This window comes from Canis lupus, chromosome 27 (assembly GCF_011100685.1).
Source record: "Canis lupus familiaris isolate Mischka breed German Shepherd chromosome 27, alternate assembly UU_Cfam_GSD_1.0, whole genome shotgun sequence".
Lineage (NCBI taxonomy): Eukaryota > Metazoa > Chordata > Mammalia > Carnivora > Canidae > Canis > Canis lupus.
The window spans coordinates 32,638,771-32,658,800 of NC_049248.1; the positions used below are offsets into that span (position 1 = coordinate 32,638,771).

At 35.8% G+C, this 20,030-nt stretch overlaps 1 protein-coding gene and 1 pseudogene across 38 annotated transcripts in view; one reads left to right on the top strand and one right to left on the bottom strand.

Moving 5' to 3' along the window:
- The window catches only part of C27H12orf40 (chromosome 27 C12orf40 homolog), a 120,186-nt gene that overhangs the window by 69,832 nt on the left and 30,324 nt on the right, over positions 1 to 20,030 (top strand). For 10 of the 38 annotated variants that reach the window (XR_005380034.1, XR_005380036.1, XR_005380035.1 and 7 more), the window contains exons 10-11: positions 8,045 to 8,111; positions 12,630 to 12,724. Coding sequence is in view for 26 of the 38 variants with exons in the window: in XM_038577301.1 (XP_038433229.1) it covers positions 8,045 to 8,111; positions 12,630 to 12,724 (162 nt within the window). In the remaining 12 variants the exon portion in view is untranslated. Of the gene's footprint in view, positions 1 to 8,044; positions 8,122 to 11,270; positions 11,368 to 12,629; positions 12,725 to 16,722; positions 17,857 to 17,953; positions 19,786 to 20,030 lie in introns of those variants that run through there. The other 28 variants (XR_005380031.1, XR_005380030.1, XM_038577289.1 and 25 more) reach the window with 14 other exon arrangements.
- On the bottom strand, positions 17,633 to 17,746 carry LOC119866482 (annotated as a pseudogene).

Genomic DNA, 20,030 nt, shown 5'->3' on the forward strand with positions numbered 1-20,030 from the left:
TGTTTCCTTAAGTACTGATTTTCTATTTTGGAGGATCTATCCATTGATGAAAGTGGGATATTCAAGTTCCCAACTATTAATGTATTACTATTTCTTTAGGTCTGTTCATATTCGCTTTATATATTTCAATACTCCTATGTTGGGTGTTTATATATTTTCAAATGTTATATCCTCTGCTTAGATTCACTCCTGTTTCATTATATAATAACCTTCTCTGTCTCTTGTTATAGTCTCGTTTTAAAGTCTGCTTTGTCTATGTGTAACCTACTCTAGTTTTCTTTTGGTATTCATTTTCATGAAATATCTTTTTCCATCCTTTCACTTTCAGCCTGTATGTGTCCTTATATATGAAATGAGTCTTTTGAACACAGCATATGAATGGTTCTTTTTTTTTTTTTTTTAATCCATTTGGCTACTCTGTATCTGTTGATTGGGGAAATCTAGTCCAGTTATATTTAAAGTAATTATTGATAGATACAGGCTTATTGCCTTTTTTTTATTGCCTTTTTTTTTTATCATATTTTGACTGTTGTGTAATTCCTTTGTTTCTTTTTCTCTTGCTCTGTTCCTGTTCCTTTGTGATTTGATGACTTTCTGTAATGTTAGGCTTAGATTCCTTTTTTTGTATATCTTGTTTATTTACTATAGATTTTGGCTTTGGGGTTACCATGAGGCTTATATAAAACAATTTCTACTGATAACAGTCCATTTAAAGTTGATAAAAATGTAAGTTCCAATGCATTCTAAAACTCTATAGTTTGATTACCCTCCCAAACATTTTATGTTTTTGGTGTTACAACTTCTTTTTGTCTAACACATTTGTTAACAAATTATTGTAGTTATTTTTACTACTTCTGTCTTTAATCTTCATACTAGCTTTGTAAGTAATTAACCCACCACATTTATAACATTATTTTGAATTTTAGTATATATTTGTCTTTACCAGTAAGATTTATACTTTCATATGTTTTCCTGTTACTAGTTGATACCTTTTATTTCAGCTTCAGGAGATCCCTTTCAGATTTCTTGTAAAGCCAAGTCTATTGGTGATGAATTCCTTTAGCTTTATGCTTATTTGGAAAACTCTTTATTGCTCCCATTTTGAAGGACAGCTTTGCTGGGTAGAATATTCTTGACTGGTTGTTTTCCCTTTCAGCACTTTGAATATATCATGCCACTCTCTTCTGGCTTGCAAAGTTTCTATTGAAAAATCTGATAATAGTCTTATGGGGGTTACCTGTATAAAACAAGTTGTTTTTTTATTGCTTCTTCTAAAATTATCTCCTTGTTGTTATCTTTTGATAATTTAATTATGTGTCTTGGTATGGTTTCTTTGGGTTCAGCTTATTTGGAACTCTGTTTCTTTCCTCAGGTTAGGGACGTTTTGGGCCATAATTTCAATTAAATTTTCTATCCCTGTCTCCCTTTTCCTTTTGGGGCTCCCATAATACAAATACTGGTTTATTTGATACTGTTTCATAAGTCCCTTATGTTATTTTCACTTTTTTAATTCCTTTTTGTTGTTGTTCCTCTGCTTTAACAAATTCCACTGCCCTTTGAGTTGAGTTCCTGATCCTTTCTTTGGCTTTCATCAACTTTTCTGTTATTCCTTTTATTATATTTTTCAGTTCAGTTACTGTATTCTTCAGCTTTGTGATTTCTGTTTGGAACTTTATTATATTTTCTGTTTCTTTCTTGACATCCTCATCTGGTTCTTGCATTGTTCTCCTGACCTCAGTGAAAGCATTTTTACAACTGTTATTTTGAACTCTGATCAGGAAAATAATTTATCTTCATTTCACTGAAGTCTTTTTCTGAAGCTTTATTGTGTTCTTTTGTTTGGAACATACTGTTCTGTCTCGTCATTTGCTTTGACTCTGTTGGTTTCTGTGTGTTAGATAAAACACATCTCTTTTAGTCTTGAAGGTGGGGCCTTGAGTACGAAATAAAACCCTGTCCTATCTCTTGGTTGTCTCTCAAACTTTTTGATTTTCCAAGTAGTCTACTTTATTTTTAGTAGTTCCCAGTAGTTGAGGCTATGCCAAAACCTGCCCATATCCCAGTGGGAAGGATCTCAGGACTCAGATTCAGTTTTATTGGAAGGTGTACCCTTAGGTGGGAGCTTTTAAAGTAGGCAAGTGTACCTCTTTCATAGCAAGACTTTGAGATGGGCATCTTATCCCCTCTACACTAAGCCCTGGTGTGATAGCCACTTAAGAAGTATCTCTTTGTAGGCTGTCATCCCATTGAATTTGTGAAGCTAAGCCTTGCTGGCCACCAGAACTAGGCTACCACAAAAGCTGGGATGCTGGGTGTTTGTACAAGCTCCTTTCTTGGATACACCAGCAGTCTGGGGTAGAGCAGAGTGAGTATGAAGATGGTACCTGGTAGCTTCCACAGAATCTGGAGATGATTGTAGGTGGCTCCTAGTTGTGTGTTAAATTAGAAGCCTGCCCCTCAGGCTGAAGATTTAAGATAATCATATAGGCCTCTTTCACAGAAAGATTGGGGTTGCATTTTAGTCTGTTGTGTCTCTGTCCTGTCCCCTGGAGGTGGCTGTTTCAGAATTATTTCTCTATTTGTAACAGTCGTATGGGACCTTCAAATGTAAGGCCGAGATCTGGGACCTATTGGCTGCCAGAGCTAAGTAATTAGGTGGCATCCCATGAGCAGCAGCCACAAAAACCAGGGTACCAGACATGTGCACAATCTCCTTACTGGGGATGCTGATGACTGAAGCTGATCAGAGGGTGAGCATAAAGATAGTGCTCAGCCTCTTGAGGTCTCTGGAGAGGATTAGTTTGTCCTTAGATGTGAGTTTAATTAGAAGTCTATCCCTCAGGCTGTTGCTATGAAGGTAAGATAATAGGCTTCTTTCACAAAAAACTGGGTATTTAAGTGAACTGCCTCAGTTCTAGCCTCTTGAGTTGTAGAAAGAGTGAGCCTCTGAGAGCTTGTTAAGAAACTGCTGCTCAGTGTGCTACATGTAGCCTTGTTGGTCTCACAGACATAGCCCTGTTGACTTACAGAGCTTGATATTTTGGGGTTTTGTCTGTCAGATAGAGGTCTTAAAAGTTTGGGTATCAGTTGTAGTGTTCAAACCACTTGCTCTTCTGGAGGAATTTTAGAGTTGTGAGTTCCCTTTCAATTATGGGTTGCTTGCTCGTAATGGGGTTTGTGGTGAAATTGTGTGCTTTAGCCTCTTGAACTTTTTTTTTAATAACTTTTTTAAAAAGGTTTTTCTTTTTTTTTTTTTTTAAGTTATTTATTTTTGAGTAATCTCTAAACCCAAAGTGGGGCTTGAATTTATGACACCAAGATCAAGAGTGTCATGTTTTTCTGACTGAGCCAGCCAGGTACCCCCAATTTGTTTTAGTGTGTGTTTTTTCATGTTTTCGTAATTAGAAGGAGTCTTTTTGGCTAGCTCTTTGGTTTCTTTTAGAGGAAATTGTTCTGTATGTAGCTGTAGATTTGATGTGTCTGTGGGAGGATGTAAGTTAAGTATCCTTCTACATTGCCATCTTGAACTAGGACCTATTTACTTTTTTTGGTTTGTTTTTAAAAAAATACTTTATTTGAGAGAGAGTGAGAGAGAGCATGACTGTGGGGTGGAGGGAGGGGAGAAAGAGGGGAAGAAGCACACTCCCCTCCCCCCTGAGCAGGCAGCCTTAGGCGGGGCTTAATCTCAGGACCCTGAGAGATCATGATCTGAGCTGAAGGCAGACACTTAACTGATTGAGCCACCCATGTGCCCCAGAACCTATTTACTTTTAAAGCAGTAGAGAAATAAGGTTTAAATATGATTGTTGAAAATGAGAAGGTAATCACTAAAGAAATGGAGACATTGGAGGAGGAGACTTGGAGAAGACAATGGAGGAACTTCAGAATTCAAAGGATTTGTAATGTCACTGGGAAACCTAATGAGGGGGAAAAATAAAATGACACTTCACATAAATGGTAAACATAACATGTAAAGAATGAAATTTGCTTAGCAATTAATAAATATAAAGAAGCCGATCTTTTAGAAATCAAGATTCAAAGAATATTAAATTAGAAAATAATCTGTATTTTTAAAGAAATGTAGAATAATCATAAAATTAAAGAAGAAACATATAATAAAAGGTACACAAAATAAATAGTCTCAGAGCCAGCATCACCTTAATTCCAAAGCCAGACAAAGACCCCGCCAAAAAGGAGAATTACAGACCAATATCCCTGATGAACATGGATGCAAAAATTCTCAACAAGATACTGGCCAATAGGATCCAACAGTACATTAAGAAAATTATTCACCATGACCAAGTAGGATTTATCCCTGGGACACAAGGCTGGTTCAACACCCGTAAAACAATCAATGTGATTCATCATATCAGCAAGAGAAAAACCAAGAACCATATGATCCTCTCATTGGATGCAGAGAAAGCATTTGACAAAATACAGCATCCATTCCTGATTAAAACTCTTCAGAGTGTAGGGATAGAGGGAACATTCCTCGACATCTTAAAAGCCATCTATGAAAAGCCCACAGCAAATATCATTCTCAATGGGGAAGCACTGGGAGCCTTTCCCCTAAGATCAGGAACAAGACAGGGATGTCCACTCTCACCACTGCTATTCAACATAGTACTGGAAGTCCTAGCCTCAGCAATCAGACAACAAAAAGACATTAAAGGCATTCAAATTGGCAAAGAAGAAGTCAAACTCTCTCTCTTCGCCGATGACATGATACTCTACATAGAAAACCCAAAAGTCTCCACCCCAAGATTGCTAGAACTCATACAGCAATTCGGTAGCGTGGCAGGATACAAAATCAATGCCCAGAAGTCAGTGGCATTTCTATACACTAACAATGAGACTGAAGAAAGAGAAATTAAGGAGTCAATCCCATTTACAATTGCACCCAAAAGCATAAGATACCTAGGAATAAACCTCACCAAAGATGTAAAGGATCTATACCCTCAAAACTATAGAACACTTCTGAAAGAAATTGAGGAAGACACAAAGAGATGGAAAAATATTCCATGCTCATGGATTGGCAGAATTAATATTATGAAAATGTCAATGTTACCCAGGGCAATATACACGTTTAATGCAATCCCTATCAAAATACCATGGACTTTCTTCAGAGAGTTAGAACAAATTATTTTAAGATTTGTGTGGAATCAGAAAAGACCCCGAATAGCCAGGGGAATTTTAAAAAAGAAAACCATATCTGGGGGCATCACAATGCCAGATTTCAGGTTGTACTACAAAGCTGTGGTCATCAAGACAGTGTGGTACTGGCACAAAAACAGACACATAGATCAGTGGAACAGAATAGAGAATCCAGAAGTGGACCCTGAACTTTATGGGCAACTAATATTCGATAAAGGAGGAAAGACTATCCATTGGAAGAAAGACAGTCTCTTCAATAAATGGTGCTGGGAAAATTGGACATCCACATGCAGAAGAATGAAACTAGACCACTCTCTTTCACCATACACAAAGATCAACTCAAAATGGATGAAAGATCTAAATGTGAGACAAGATTCCATCAAAATCCTAGAGAAGAACACAGGCAACACCCTTTTTGAACTCGGCCATAGTAACTTCTTGCAAGATACATCCACAAAGGCAAAAGAAACAAAAGCAAAAATGAACTATTGGGACTTCATCAAGATAAGAAGCTTTTGCACAGCAAAGGATACAGTCAACAAAACTCAAAGACAACCTACAGAATGGGAGAAGATATTTGCAAATGACATATCAGATAAAGGGCTAGTTTCCAAGATCTATAAAGAACTTATTAAACTCAACACCAAAGAAACAAACAATCCAATCATGAAATGGGCAAAAGACATGAACAGAAATCTCACAGAGGAAGACATAGACATGGCCAACATGCATATGAGAAAATGCTCTGCATCACTTGCCATCAGGGAAATACAAATCAAAACTACAATGAGATACCACCTCACACCAGTGAGAATGGGGAAAATTAACAAGGCAGGAAACAACAAATGTTGGAGAGGATGCGGAGAAAAGGGAACCCTCTTACACTGTTGGTGGGAATGTGAACTGGTGCAGCCACTCTGGAAAACTGTGTGGAGGTTCCTCAAACAGTTAAAAATAGACCTGCCGTACGACCCAGCAATTGCACTGTTGGGGATTTACCCCAAAGATACAAATGCAATGAAACGCCGGGACACCTGCACCCCGATGTTTCTAGCAGCAATGGCCACTATAGCCAAACTGTGGAAGGAGCCTCGGTGTCCAACGAAAGATGAATGGATAAAGAAGATGTGGTTTATGTATACAATGGAATATTACTCAGCTATTAGAAATGACAAATACCCACCATTTGCTTCAACGTGGATGGAACTGGAGGGTATTATGCTGAGTGAAGTAAGTCAGTCGGAGAAGGACAAACATTATATGTTCTCATTCATTTGGGGAATATAAATAATAGTGAAAGGGAAAATAAGGGAAGGGAGAAGAAATGTGTGGGAAATATCAGAAAGGGAGACAGAACGTAAAGACTGCTAACTCTGGGAAACGAACTAGGGGTGGTAGAAGGGGAGGAGGGCGGGGGGTGGGAGTGAATGGGTGATGGGCATTGGGTGTTATTCTGTATGTTAGTAAATTGAACACCAATAAAAAAAATATCATTATAAAAAAAAATAAATAGTCTCAGAGCAAAGACAATATAAATGCAATAGAAAACTCATTCAGAAAACAGAAGAGGAAATACAGAGTTGTTGATCCATACCAATTATGAAATCCAGCTTGGCAGGCATTGTGAAGGCTTGCTCTCCTGGGGGTGTGGAGGAAATTCTTTGGATAATTTAGTATCTTCTCTTTGGGATGGTTTTTCCTGTCATTTATCCTGTATAAACAGATCTAAGGTAGGTATTGTGTATGTATTTGCCTTGGGGTCTGTATAGCTGTCTCAACTTGTATGTTGTGGTACAAATTTCGAGCTTGAGTATTTTAAGAGTTGAGCGTATAATACTTTTTAAATGATTGAATAGTGGGGTTAGAGAAGAGGCTCTGTTCCATAAAGTTATTCAGGACCCCAAGCTGATGGGGACTTTGCTTTCTTTAATGGGTGGTTTCCACATTTATAGTGTATGTTGATATCAGATAGCAAAAAGCGGGGTGGGGGGGGAGTAGAGGATTGTGGAGAAAATCTTTATGGGCTTTGAGTAGTAAGTGGTGTACACCACTTTTGCCTCTGACCAGAACTTAAATCACATTTCCAAACCAACTCCAAGGGAGGTTAGGGAATGTAGTTCTAGCTGTATGCCCAAGAGGAAAGGGAAACAGTTTGGTGAACAGCTGGACAGTTTCTCCTTTATCCTACCTGTCTTTATTAAAGCACTGTTATCTTAACCAACAGAAAGCATATATTTTTCTAGGTCCACGATACATTTGCAAATATAATTCATGTAATAAGCCATAAAGGAAGTTTGAGATTTGTCTAAGGAGAGATTCATAGTTGCATTTTCTAATAATTCATTAGAAATCAACAACAACAAAAGATGCTTAACCTCCCTTACTTTTTTGGAAATTACACACTCTGGGTTTTAAAAAGAAAAAGAGAAAATGAAAATGAAAATAAATTAGAAATTATATAGAAATTGATGAAACAAAAACCAGTGGTTTGTTCTACAGAAAATTGATACTTCATGGGCTTTTATTATTTAAAAATACCTAAAAATACAGAAACTGATATCCAACTTAAGAAATTAGAGATAGAGAACAGAATAAATATCCATATTGCTTTCATATTTCTGTCTCTTTGAACTGCATTTACTTATGATTACCTCAGGCCTTTTCATCACTTTTTTTGGCAAGTGTCTATTCTGTTGCTTGCTGTTTTCAAAATTCATTTAAATTTTATTTTATTCATCACAGGCAATTTTCTTCATAGTTATAAGATCATCTTTGTTGAATTAAAGTAATAGAAAAGTACATAAAATGAATTGGTGAGATTAAAAGGGAAATATGAATGGGTTAACTCTTTATAAACTTGGGAGTTGTTAAAATTTTGTTTTTCTTCTAGATTCTGATGGAAGGAGGAGGAACCTCTTCTTTAAAAGACAGACCAACATCTACAAAAATCTGTCACTGTAACTATAAGTAAATTTGATTCTTAAAGAAAAAAGACAACTAACATTTAAATGAAAATTAAGTGGCTTTTTCCCCCAGATTTTTGCTAGCAAATATTTCATAGATATCTTAGAATATACTAGCAATGCAACTGGTTCTTTAAAATTGCTCTTACCTTTGAGAAAATATATTATATTTAAGTATATATAATATATATATAGTTTAGTGAATAATAAAACCGATACCCTTGTATGTACTTTGTAGCTTAAGAAATAATGTAGAATCAGTACTTTGGAAGCTCTTCTCAATTGCATTTCCTATCCTGCCCTCTAGAGGTAACTATTATCCTGAATTTATTTTTTGTGATCTCCCATGCAGTCTTTTCCATTGTTTGGTTTTGAACTTTCTACAGATTGAGACAGACTACATATTTTTCTGCAATTTTTTTTGTTGTTTACCCAGTAATATAGTAATATTTACCTCAAATAATATATTTGAGGCTTGTGTACTTTGATAGTTGTGACTCTAGTACATTTCATTATTTACTACTATACAGCCTTCTATCTTGTGAATGTAGTACTACATCTTATTTATACATACTCTGGCAGTGATTACTTAGGTTGTTTGAATATTTTGTATGATAAACAGTGCTGCTTTGGCAATTCTTGATATTTCTCCTGGCACACATGTATAAAAATTTCCTCTATGATACGTAGTTCATATGATATGCACATCTTCACCTCTTCAAAGTAATGCAAAATTATTTTCCAAAGTTATTGTGTCATTTTAAACTTTCACTAGCAAGAGGTGGGAGTCTTAGTTTTTACATATTCTAACTCTGGGTCAGCTTTTTATCATTGTTGGCAATGTGGAATCTCACTGTAATTTTAATTTATATTTCTCTAGTTATTAATTAGGTCGATTGACCATTCCTGTTCCATCTGTGAAATGCCTTTCATGTCTGTTGCCCATGTTTCTTTTAAGAAATTCCGCTTTTCTTATGGGATGTGTCTTATATATCTCTATATATCCTGTATATCCTAGATATTTTTTGTAGATACTAGATATGAATTGCTTGTAGACCTATATGTAGCAAATACTTCATGTTTGAATGATCTTTTTATTCTTTGCGGTATTTTTATGGGCAAAAGTTTCTTTTTTTTTTTAAGATTTTTAATTTATTTATTCAGAGAGAGAGGGGCAGAGACACAGGCAGAGGGAGAAACAGGCTCCATGCAGGGAGCCTGACGTGGGACTTTAATCCTGGGTCTCCAGGATCACACCCTGGACTGCAGGCAGTGCTAAACCACTGCGCCACCAGGGCTTCCCTGGGCAAAAGTTTCTGACAGTTTTTATATAGTCTGTGATAGAATGATTGTTCAGTATATCTAGTCCAATAGGAAACCTAGAAAAAAATTTTTTAAAGATTTTTATTTATTCATGAGAGACACAGAAAGAGAGAGGGGGAGGCAGAGACACAGGCAGAGGGAGAGGCAGGCTCCTTGCAGGGAGCCTGATGTGGGACTTGATCCCCGGTTTCCAGGATCAGGTCCTGGGCTGAAGGCGGCGCTAAACTGCTAAGCTACCCAGGCTGCCTGGAAATCTAGAAATTTTAATGGGTTTTTTCTTTTAGAATCTGTTTAATCTTTTGAATATGTAACACATTGGTTTGGTTTCTGTCCCTATTTTTGCTGCTCTATTTTCTTCTGTATCGTATGAGTAGCTCTTTTCGTGTTGGTGTTGGTTTATGGTTTATCATTCCAGCTTCCCCCCCCCCACCAAAATAAAGCCCAAAAATATATATAAGTGCACAGATACACATGAATCTTGGTTCTTGCCTTTCTCACTCTGAAAGTAATACTGGATATTTTATTTAGTATAGAATATTTTATAAATTAATTAAATGGATTAATTTAATAAAGCATCCTATAGTGTTCTCCATGTTAGTATTAGACATTCTATCATTCTTTATTTATGACCATGTAGTAATCCATTATGTGGATGAATTATACTTTATTCAATGACTGCCCTGTTGATGGACATTTGAGTTGTTTCCAGTATTCTGTTCTTACAAATAATGTTGCAGTGAACAACATTATGCACGTGTTCCTTAATTGTGGAGGTGCATTTTTGGGGTAATTTCTAAGAGTGGGATTACTGAGTCATAGGGGAGATACGTTGGTTTCTGTTTTTTGTTTTTGTTTGTTTGTTTGTTTGTTTTTTACTTTTTTAAAGTAGGCTCCATGCCCAGTGTAAAGCCCAGCATGGGGCTCAAACCCACAACTCTGAAATTGAGACATGAGCTGAGATCAAGAGTCAGATACCCAATGGACCGAGCCAGCCAGGCACCCCATACATTAGTTTTTTTGATAGATCTTTCCAAATTCCCTGTCATATCATATGGCAGTCCTACCAGAAATGTGCCTTTTTTTCTGCAGCCTCCCCAACATGACTTATGTTCTAACTTAGACATTTTTTTGGTGAATCTTCTAACAATAGATAGATAGATAGATGGATAAATGTTTGGAATCTTTGGTCTCTTCTCCGCCCCCGTCTTACTGCTTTATTGCAGATCCTCATCACTTTATAACGAATTTATTGAATTAATTTTCTAAGTGACTTGCTTTTATCCGGTCTCACCCTTCTTTATCCTCAGTTAGATGCCTTGGTAGGTAATTAAAATGCAAATTCCTTTAGTACTAAAGTGTATCCGTATACTTGTTTCTTCTGTTCCATATGCTGTTTTTCATCTTGTCTCTCTAGAAAATTTATTTAGCTTTCAAAACCTATTCTTTATGCTTTTTATTTTTTTAAGATTTTAAGAATCAGTTAATTTGAGAAAGAGAGAGGGACAAGCAGACTCTGAGTTGAGCACAGAGCCCCATGTGGAGCTCAATCCCACAATCCTGACATCATGACCTGAGCCAAAATCAAGAGTTGGACATCTAACCAACTGAACCACCCAGGGACCCCTGTACTGTGTTTTTCTGTAGTTCTTCCCAACTTTTTCTCTAGAGCTCACCACACTTAGCTATTACTTTCTTTAAACATTTTTTATTTAAATTCAGTTTGCCAACATCTAGTATAACACCGAGTGCTCATCCCCTCAAGCTATTACTTTTGTACCTTCTGTGACTTCTGTTGTTGCACCTAATTTTGTGACTTTTTCTTTTAAACAGTATGTTTTTCTCCACCAAAAGATTCTGAACACTTTGAGCATTGTAGACCTGTCATGTTTCCCTACTATTACAGTGCCTTACATAAGGCAATTACTCAGTAAGTGTTAAACTGAATTGGCATTTCGATCTATATATCTTTTCTTACACTGCTATAGGTCAGATACTCATTCAATAGACATTTGTCTTCTAATGACTCTGGTTTACTGTACTTATGAAGTGAATGAACCTTACGAGGGAGAATGCTTTTAGATTATGATGTTAGTAAAATCTACCATTCACTTTTCTGTACTCTGCTTTCCACTATCAAGAAAAACCTGATCCACAGAGGTATGAGTTTCCTTCTAGAATGATGAACTAAGGATATCAGAGTTCAGCTAAGTTGTCTCTCTCAGCTGACTGGTTAGAGTCTGTTACAGAGAGCATTAGTCCTGATCTGAGACATGAATAGATAGTACTTATAGCTTATTGCATAGAGGAGGGAATGTGGTTTGATATGAGTTGTTGCTCCACATTCCATTACCTTGTGCTTTTTTTGATAGCAAACCCATTTTCATAAACAAGGAGAGGAGTAGTTGAAGCTACTGTTGATTTATAGTATTTTTACATTATAGGGGGTCATAACCTACTTCTCAGGTGCATTTTTAAAGTGTACTTGAAATCATAAGAGAACATATTAAACAGATAATGAGAGAATATCATACTGGATGCTTTGAATTGATTTTTTTTCATACAGTTTTCATTGCACAATGAATCTTCATTTACTGGATTAGCAAATATCTGGCACCTTGGGATGTAATATACTTGTCTTATTCTTCCTTCCTGCAGTTGACACTTTAAATTATTTGTTCATAAAAAGTGGTTCATATACTGGAAAAAAAAATCAATCCAATTTTCTTTATTCTCTTTTCTTCCGTTAAATTATATACTCTTACTTTATTTAGAGATACAATGGTTTTAGGTGTAGAATAAGCCCATAATACCCTGTCAGAGATGCAAGCTGCCAAGCATATAAGATTTTAACTTGTTTTTGCACACTTTAAAGTGCTCTATAGATGTTAACTAGAGGAGCCTGAGTGGCTCAGATAGTTAAGTGTCTGCCTTCAGCTCAAGTCATGATCTCAGGGTCCTGGAATTGACTACCATATTGGGCTCCCTCCTCAACAGGGAGCCTGCTTCTCCCTCTGGCACTCCCCCTGCTTGTGCTATCTCATTTGCTATCTCTGTCTCTCTGTCAAATAAATAAATAAAAACCTTAAAAAATTTTTATGTTAGCTAAATTTATTTCACCAACAAATATCTTCTGCCTGTGTGTATATATTTTGTGGAGCATTAATAAATACCATTCTTCATCAATTAAAGCTTTATTTTCAGATCTTGATTCTTCACAGAGTAGTCAGTCTACCTATTACTCTCCAAGGCCAACAGATAGTTGCTTCAGTTCTAGTTCAGAGATGGTAAGTTACTTTTCTTTTTGCTTATTAGTTTATGTTCTTCTAATTTGGAATTACTTGTATTTCTCATTGTTTACCTTTACATTCTGAAAAAAATAATTGTCAATAAGTAGTAGATATGTGTAAAGAAAATACTTTAAAATATTTAAAATGGGAAGCCTGGGTGGCTCAGCGGTTGAGTGACTGCCTTTGGCCCAGGGCATGATCCTGGAGTATCGGGATTAAGTCCCACATGGCTCCCTGCATGGAGCCTGCTTCTCCTTCTGCCTATGTCTCTGCCTCTCTCTCTCTGTGTCTCTCATGAATAAATACATAAAATCTTAAAAAAAATTATTTAAAATGTAATAAGCTTAATAAACAAATGTAAAATTGAAATGTAAATGAGTATCATTTATTCACATTTATAAAAATATGTTTATTTTAACAAAAGCTACTCTTAGCAAGATATGTGTCTATATATTATAAAGTTGTATTTCTTTTAAAATGTTTTTTAAAAGAACCCACTCACAATAATTGAAACCTAAAACAACTAAGAACACATAGAAAAAATCTGAAGACTTACGTGAAGAAAACTATAAGATGTTGATTAATGTAATCTGAATAAATTGGAGTGACGTGTTATGTCCTGAGTAGAAGTGCTGCATTTCTAAAAGATCACATGTTTTAATGGATTCTCCTTCATTAATTCTTCCATCTTCATTGCATCTTTGGCTCACCATCCAAACTGCTCTTGTTAAGGAAGAACACCAGTGACCTCTGTGTTGCCAAATTCATTGGGCACTTTCAGTTTTTATTTTTTGAGAACTAATAATATTGGTAGAAATGATTTATTTTCCTTTTATGAAACATTTTCTTCTTTTTGCTTTTCTGATAACATACTATCTTGATTTCCTTCATACCTCTTTGAATTCTACTCTGTGCCTTTGCTGACTCTCTACCACCCCTCTCTGTAGATAAATGTTGTAATGTTTAGGTTTTGATGCAGGACTGTTTTCTTCTCTTAACTTATACTCTAAACTCTAGGTGATGTTCTATATTTCACTGATATATGCCATCTGTCTCATCACAATTTTCAACTTTATCACTTTAGCCCAGATCCTTATTTAGATCCTTCCTGTTTGATATATCTTCTTGGATATTTCACAAAATCTTTTCTTCGTACATTAAACTGTTTCTTCTGCCTTACTCTTATTATCCTTCAGGTCTCATTTTAGATATGTGACTTTTTCTAAAAAGCCTCTCCTTGGCTCCTCAATCTAAGTTAGGTCCCTTACTTATGCTTGCTTTTTTTTTTTTTTTAATTTTTATTTATTTATGATAGGCACACAGTGAGAGAGAGAGAGAGGCAGAGACACAGGCAGAGGGAGAAGCAGGCTCCATGCACCGGGAGCCTGACGTGGGATTTGATCCTGGGTCTCCAGGATCGCACCCTGGGCCAAAGGCAGGCGCTAAACCGCTGCGCCACCCAGGGATCCCTACTTATGCTTTCAAAGTGCTTCATACTTGTTCTTTATTGTGCTTTTCTCAATTTGTAATTATATATACATGTATATGATTATTCAGTTAATATCATTTCCACCCATGAGAATATGTGCTTTAGTAGGGCAGCAACCATGTCTGCTTCACTCACACTGCAGATGCTAAAGGAATATTTTCTTAAATAAAATAAATATTTTCTTAAATAAACAGTAATGAGCTTGTTTTTTCTTTATTTTTTTAAAGATTTTGTTTATTCATGAGAGACACAGAGAGAGGCAGAGACGTAGGCAGAGGGAGAAGCAGGCTCCATGCAGGGAGCCTGATGTGGGACTCGATTCCAAGACCCTGGGATCACGCCCTGAGCCAAAGGCAGATGCTCAACTGCTGACCCACCCAGGCATCCTGAGCTTGTTTTTTTTTTTTTTTTTAAAATGTGTGCCCAGCCAGTCCCAATGCTATTTCTTGGGTTTACTTTTTCCATTTTAGTGCCAATCCACTGAGACCTCTACCTCATCTTAGTATTTTTATGTAAACAGTGACTTTTTAAAAAAAAAAAAAAATTATTTATTTATTTATTCATGAGAGACACAGAGAGAAGCAGAGACATAGGCAGAGGGAAAAGCAGTCTCCCTGTGGGGAGCCTGATGCAGGACTCGATCCCAGATCCTGGGATCATGCCCTGAGCCAAAGGCAGACACTCAACCGCTGAGCTACCCAGGTATCCCAACACTGACATTTTTTTTTAAGCCGGAATAATCAGTAGTTTTATATAGAATTTTTGTTAGAAATATTTTGGTTACTCAGTAATTAAAAGATAAGTTTTCCATGAAGTTGAAACATTCAAGCTAGCAAATTGAAATTTATACCTATTAAAAGTTTTTAAATTTGACTTTTTAGATATTTGTTGAAATATTTATTCTTTAATCCTTTTTTTTTTTTTTTTTTTTTTTTTTTTTAAGTAGACCCAATGTGGGGCTTACCCTCATAACCCTGAGATCAAAACCTGAGCTGAGATCAAGAGTCAGACACTTAACAGACTAGGCCACCCTGGCGCCCAGAGATATTTATCCTTGTTGAACCTTTCTTTTGTCTATTTGATTTCCTGTTAGCTGATACTTCCTTAAATCATACCTTTCCTGAGACTGGGCCCATAAAAGATACAATATAAATACTTTTTGACTTAATTAAGTTAAGGGATGAAGAATTTGTTTATTAATACTTTTGTGAAAGGATAGAGAGATTGTAGCCTGTTATTATGGGGACTGATAAGAGACAAAATTTCCCTTTTCTTTTTTAGCTCTTTGCATTTTGAGGATTTTTTAAAAAGATTTTTATTTAATTATTCATGTGAGACACAGAGAGGGAGGCAGAGACAGGCAGAGAGAGAAGCAAGCTCCCTATGGGAAGCCCGATGTGGGACTCGATCCTGGAATCCCAGAATCAGTCCCTGAGCCAAAGGCAGACTGAGCCCAACCACTGAGCCACCCGAGGGCCTGCATTTTTAAGATTTAAAAAGAAAAAAAAATTGACACAGAGCACAAGCAGAGGGAACTGCAGAGGGAGAGGGAGAAGCAGACTCCCCACTGAGTAGGGAGCCTGACATGGGTCTGGATCCTAGGACCCTGAGATCATGACCTGAGCCAAAGGTAGATACTTAACCAACTGAGCCACCAAGGTGCCCCTCTTTTGCATTTTTAATACAAGAATTATTATTGTTCTTGCTATTTTAAAAGTCCATAACCTCCTTGGAAGTGGTAGATTATTATTGTTTTTTAAAATTTTAATTCCAGTGTAATTAACATACAGTGCTATATTTCACATGTACAATGTAGTGATTCAGAAATTCTGTGCATTATTTAGTGCTCATCATGACAATTAATCCCCTCTACATATTTCACCCATTCCCCCAACCCACCTCTCCTCTGTAGTTAAGAGTCTGTTTTTTGGTTTATCTCTTCTTTTTCTTTGTTCATTTGTTTTGTTTCTTAAATTTTACATGACTGAAATCATGTGGTATTTGTGTTTCTCTGATTGATTTATTTCATTTAGCATTATAGTCTCTAGGTCCATTCATGTTGTTGTAAATAGCAAGGCTTCACTTTTTTATGGTTATGTCATATTCCATTATATATATTTATATATCTTACATCTTTATTCATCTGCCCATGGACACTTGGGCTGCTTCCATAATTTGGCTGTTGTGAATAATGCTACAACAAACAGAGCGGTGCACTTATCTTTTTGAGTTAGTGTTTTTGTAATCTTTGATTAAATGCCCAGTAGTGGAACCTACTAGATCATATGGTAGTTTTATTTTTAATTTTTTGAGGAACCTTCAAAAGCAGTAGGTTACTGTTTGAAGACTGTTTGTTGGCATAACAGCTTTGAATTGCAACCTGCCAAGTATCTTCTGTATTTTGAAATTTTCTATTATAGAATGAATTTTGAGAATGCTGTGAAGTGACTGAATGATTTGTAAATTTAAGCAAAAATTTACAGAAAAATTACTAAATTTCTTTTAGCCATCTGAAGATGAAGATCAAATATTACAGCAAATTGAAGAATCAAATAGGAGATCCATCAGAATCAAAGAAACAACTAATAATTTTTATCCAGAAGGGATGCCAAAACTTCCACATGGTAGTATTATTAGAAACAATACCAAAAATCAAAACCAAAATGAGAATCTTCACCACTTCTCGATGAAAAATAATACAGATCAATTTCCACAGTCTCAGTGTAATTCAACACACATATTGCAAAACAAAACCAGTGATAACTGCATTCTTCAGGTTGCAAGATGTGATGCATGGGTGCAAACAGACAGTGAACCTGTAATGGAAGAAAAATTAGATGCTGCTGTACAGTGTGATATAATTTCAAAATGTAAATGTAGAAGTAATGTGTCTCCTCTTTGTAATGTTGAAAGATGCAGTGAAAATGTTAATGCAGATACCACTGGAGGGCAGGAAACCCTTAAGAACAACTAATATTCTGAAATCAGCTTAAGATTTCACATTGCATTTAATGTTCAGAATTTCATTAACATAATAAGGAATGAGAATATGTAGCTAAGCATAAGGTGAAAGTATTTACAGGATATATTTATGGCTTGTTTTAAAACATTTTAATATTAATGTATACATTTAATTTTACATAGATTTTTAAAAACATAGATATATCTTCAAGATATATGTAGTACTCAAATTTTTAGGAAAATAATATATATATGTAAACTTACTGTTTATCATAGTGATTATTATATTGTGGTATGCTGCTATTTATGGATAAAAGTATGTTTAATTGCTTCCTTCCATGTTTTCTTTATTTTAAAATTTAGTGCAACCGCATCTGATAGCAGAAATGTTCTCTTCCAAGATTTTAAGACAGAAAGTAATGCTAAATAATATTGGATATGTTTTATAATCTCATAAGAATTTTGTTAGCTACTTACATTATGAATTTTCATGTCATCCTGGTGCAGGGGCCATGCCTATCTATTCTGTATTGTTCTAATTTTAATATATATGATGCCAAAATGAGCACTACTAGCTACTTAAATTAAATATTATACTTCATTAAAAAATTCTGGCATTAATTTTTAGCTAAAACGTATTTTCTATTTTGTTTGGATAATGCTTTTTGTTGGTGCTTGTATTAATTCAAAGAAAAATGTTTTCTCTTCAAGATACAAAAAAAAATATTTCAATCCTTTTTTTTTTTTTTTTTTTTAAATTTATTCACGACAAACAGAGAGAGAGGCAGAGAGACAGGCAGAGGGAGAAGCAGGCTCCAGGCAGGAAGCCCGACGTGGGACTCCATCCTGGGTCTCCAGGATCACACCCTGGGCTGAAGGTGGCGCTAAACCGCTGGGCCACCGGGGCTGCCCTTCAATACTTTTATAAAAGACATGTTCAACATTGGCAAGATGATTTATAGTTACTAATTTTAATCTTGCTCAGATTCTTTTCAAAAATAATTTTTAAAATATTTTATTTAAATTCAATTTGCCAACATACAGTATAACACCCAGTGCTTATCCCTTCCCAAAAATATTAGATCAGAATTTCTCATTTATAAAATATAGGCTTTGTTTCCAATATAACATTTATTTTTTGTTTCAAGATTTTAAATGTTTATACTCTGAAATTGACCATTTGTATGGATATATTACAAATTGTACAGTAGAGGGCATTCTGATACACTGAACAACAAAAATATAATTGGTAGGAGTTTCTGTGCTTTTAAAGAAAAAAAGGCAGATGACATATTGCAGTGTTATATGCACACATATCATTCAGTATGGTGCTGCAGGGGTTATCTGAAGCATTATGATTTAGAAACACTGACAACTGATGTTTAAATGGTAACAATCTTACGTTTTTTTTTTTCAATCTTAAGTTTTTTAGCTAGTTTTAGGAAGTTATTTTTGCAGACTCAGAAAGCTTAAAGAGCTCCAAAGTAATTTTCTTAAAGTATTGGTAATCATCTCATGAAAGGGGAATATAATTATCTGATGTACATTGATAGTTTTTCAAAAGGCTAGATTTTCATTGTGATTTAAACAAAAAGTATTTCATCATGGATTGAACATTATTTTGCAAAAATATAGCAATGGAAATCAATATATAGAAAAAGAAGACTCTTTACTGGTGATACTAGAATAAGATTGAGCTATGGATCTTAGGTGGTTTAAAATATCAAATAAATGGATTTTTTTCCAAATACTAATGAAAATGTACCAGTTGAAAGCACATTCATTACAAAAATCTACACGTAGGGAACATCTCGGTGGCTCAGTTATTGGTTGAGCATCTGCCTTTGGCTTGGGTTGTGATCCCTGGGTCCTGGGATCGAGTTCCGCATCCGGCTCCCTGCATGGAGCCTGCTTCTCCCTCTACCTATGTCTCTGCCTCTCTCTGTGTCTCTCATGAAAAATAAATAAAATCCTTTTTAAAAATCTGCATATAGTTATATTTTTATCAGTATTATAATGTAATTAAGCTCAGTAAGGTAAAAAGGAATGTCAGAGCTTTTTAGTACAGTGACCACATATAGAGCAGGGTAAAGTGCAGTGTGGTGAAGAATGTAAACTTGCCCAATAAGAGGTCTGCCTTTTGCCCTTGGCCTTCGGGATGTAATCTCTAAGCCCTTGGAGTGTCATTCATGCCTGATTAGAAATGTCTTTGTTAGCCTGGGACCTTAGGCCACACTAGATAGTAACAGGATGATTTAGAATGAGGCTTTGAGTCAAGCTGTATCAGCTCAGCTTCTTAAGGCTAGAAACTGAGGTCATCATGTGCACAGTCAGCCATGCCACTGTGGGGGAGCCCCAGTAAAGACTCTGGACACTAAGGTTTAGGTGAGCTTCCCTGGTTGCCAATATTCTGTGTGTTGTCACACACTGATACCAGGAAAGTCTATGACTGCATAGAAGAGGACTACTGGAAGCTCTGCATTATTACTTTCCTAGAGTCTGTCCTGTATGTTTCTTCCCTAGGCTGATTTTTTTTTTCCCTAGGCTGATTTTAATCTGTATTCTTTTCCCATAATAAACTGTAACTGTGAGTATAACAGCTTTCAATGAATTCTGAGTCCTTATAAAAACAAATAATTAAATTTGAGGGTGCTCTTGAAATCCCTGAAGGTAAGGGGTAGTTTTGTGGACTGTTCCCCTAACTTTGCAGTTGCTAACTCTTCAGGTGCTTTAAGAAGATAAAAATAATGGAAAGGAAAGTGAATATAGATTTACAAAATCAAAAAGACATCTCTTACAGGGTAGAATAGATTGTAGCATACTTCTCGAAATGCAATATGGTTTAGGTTTCCC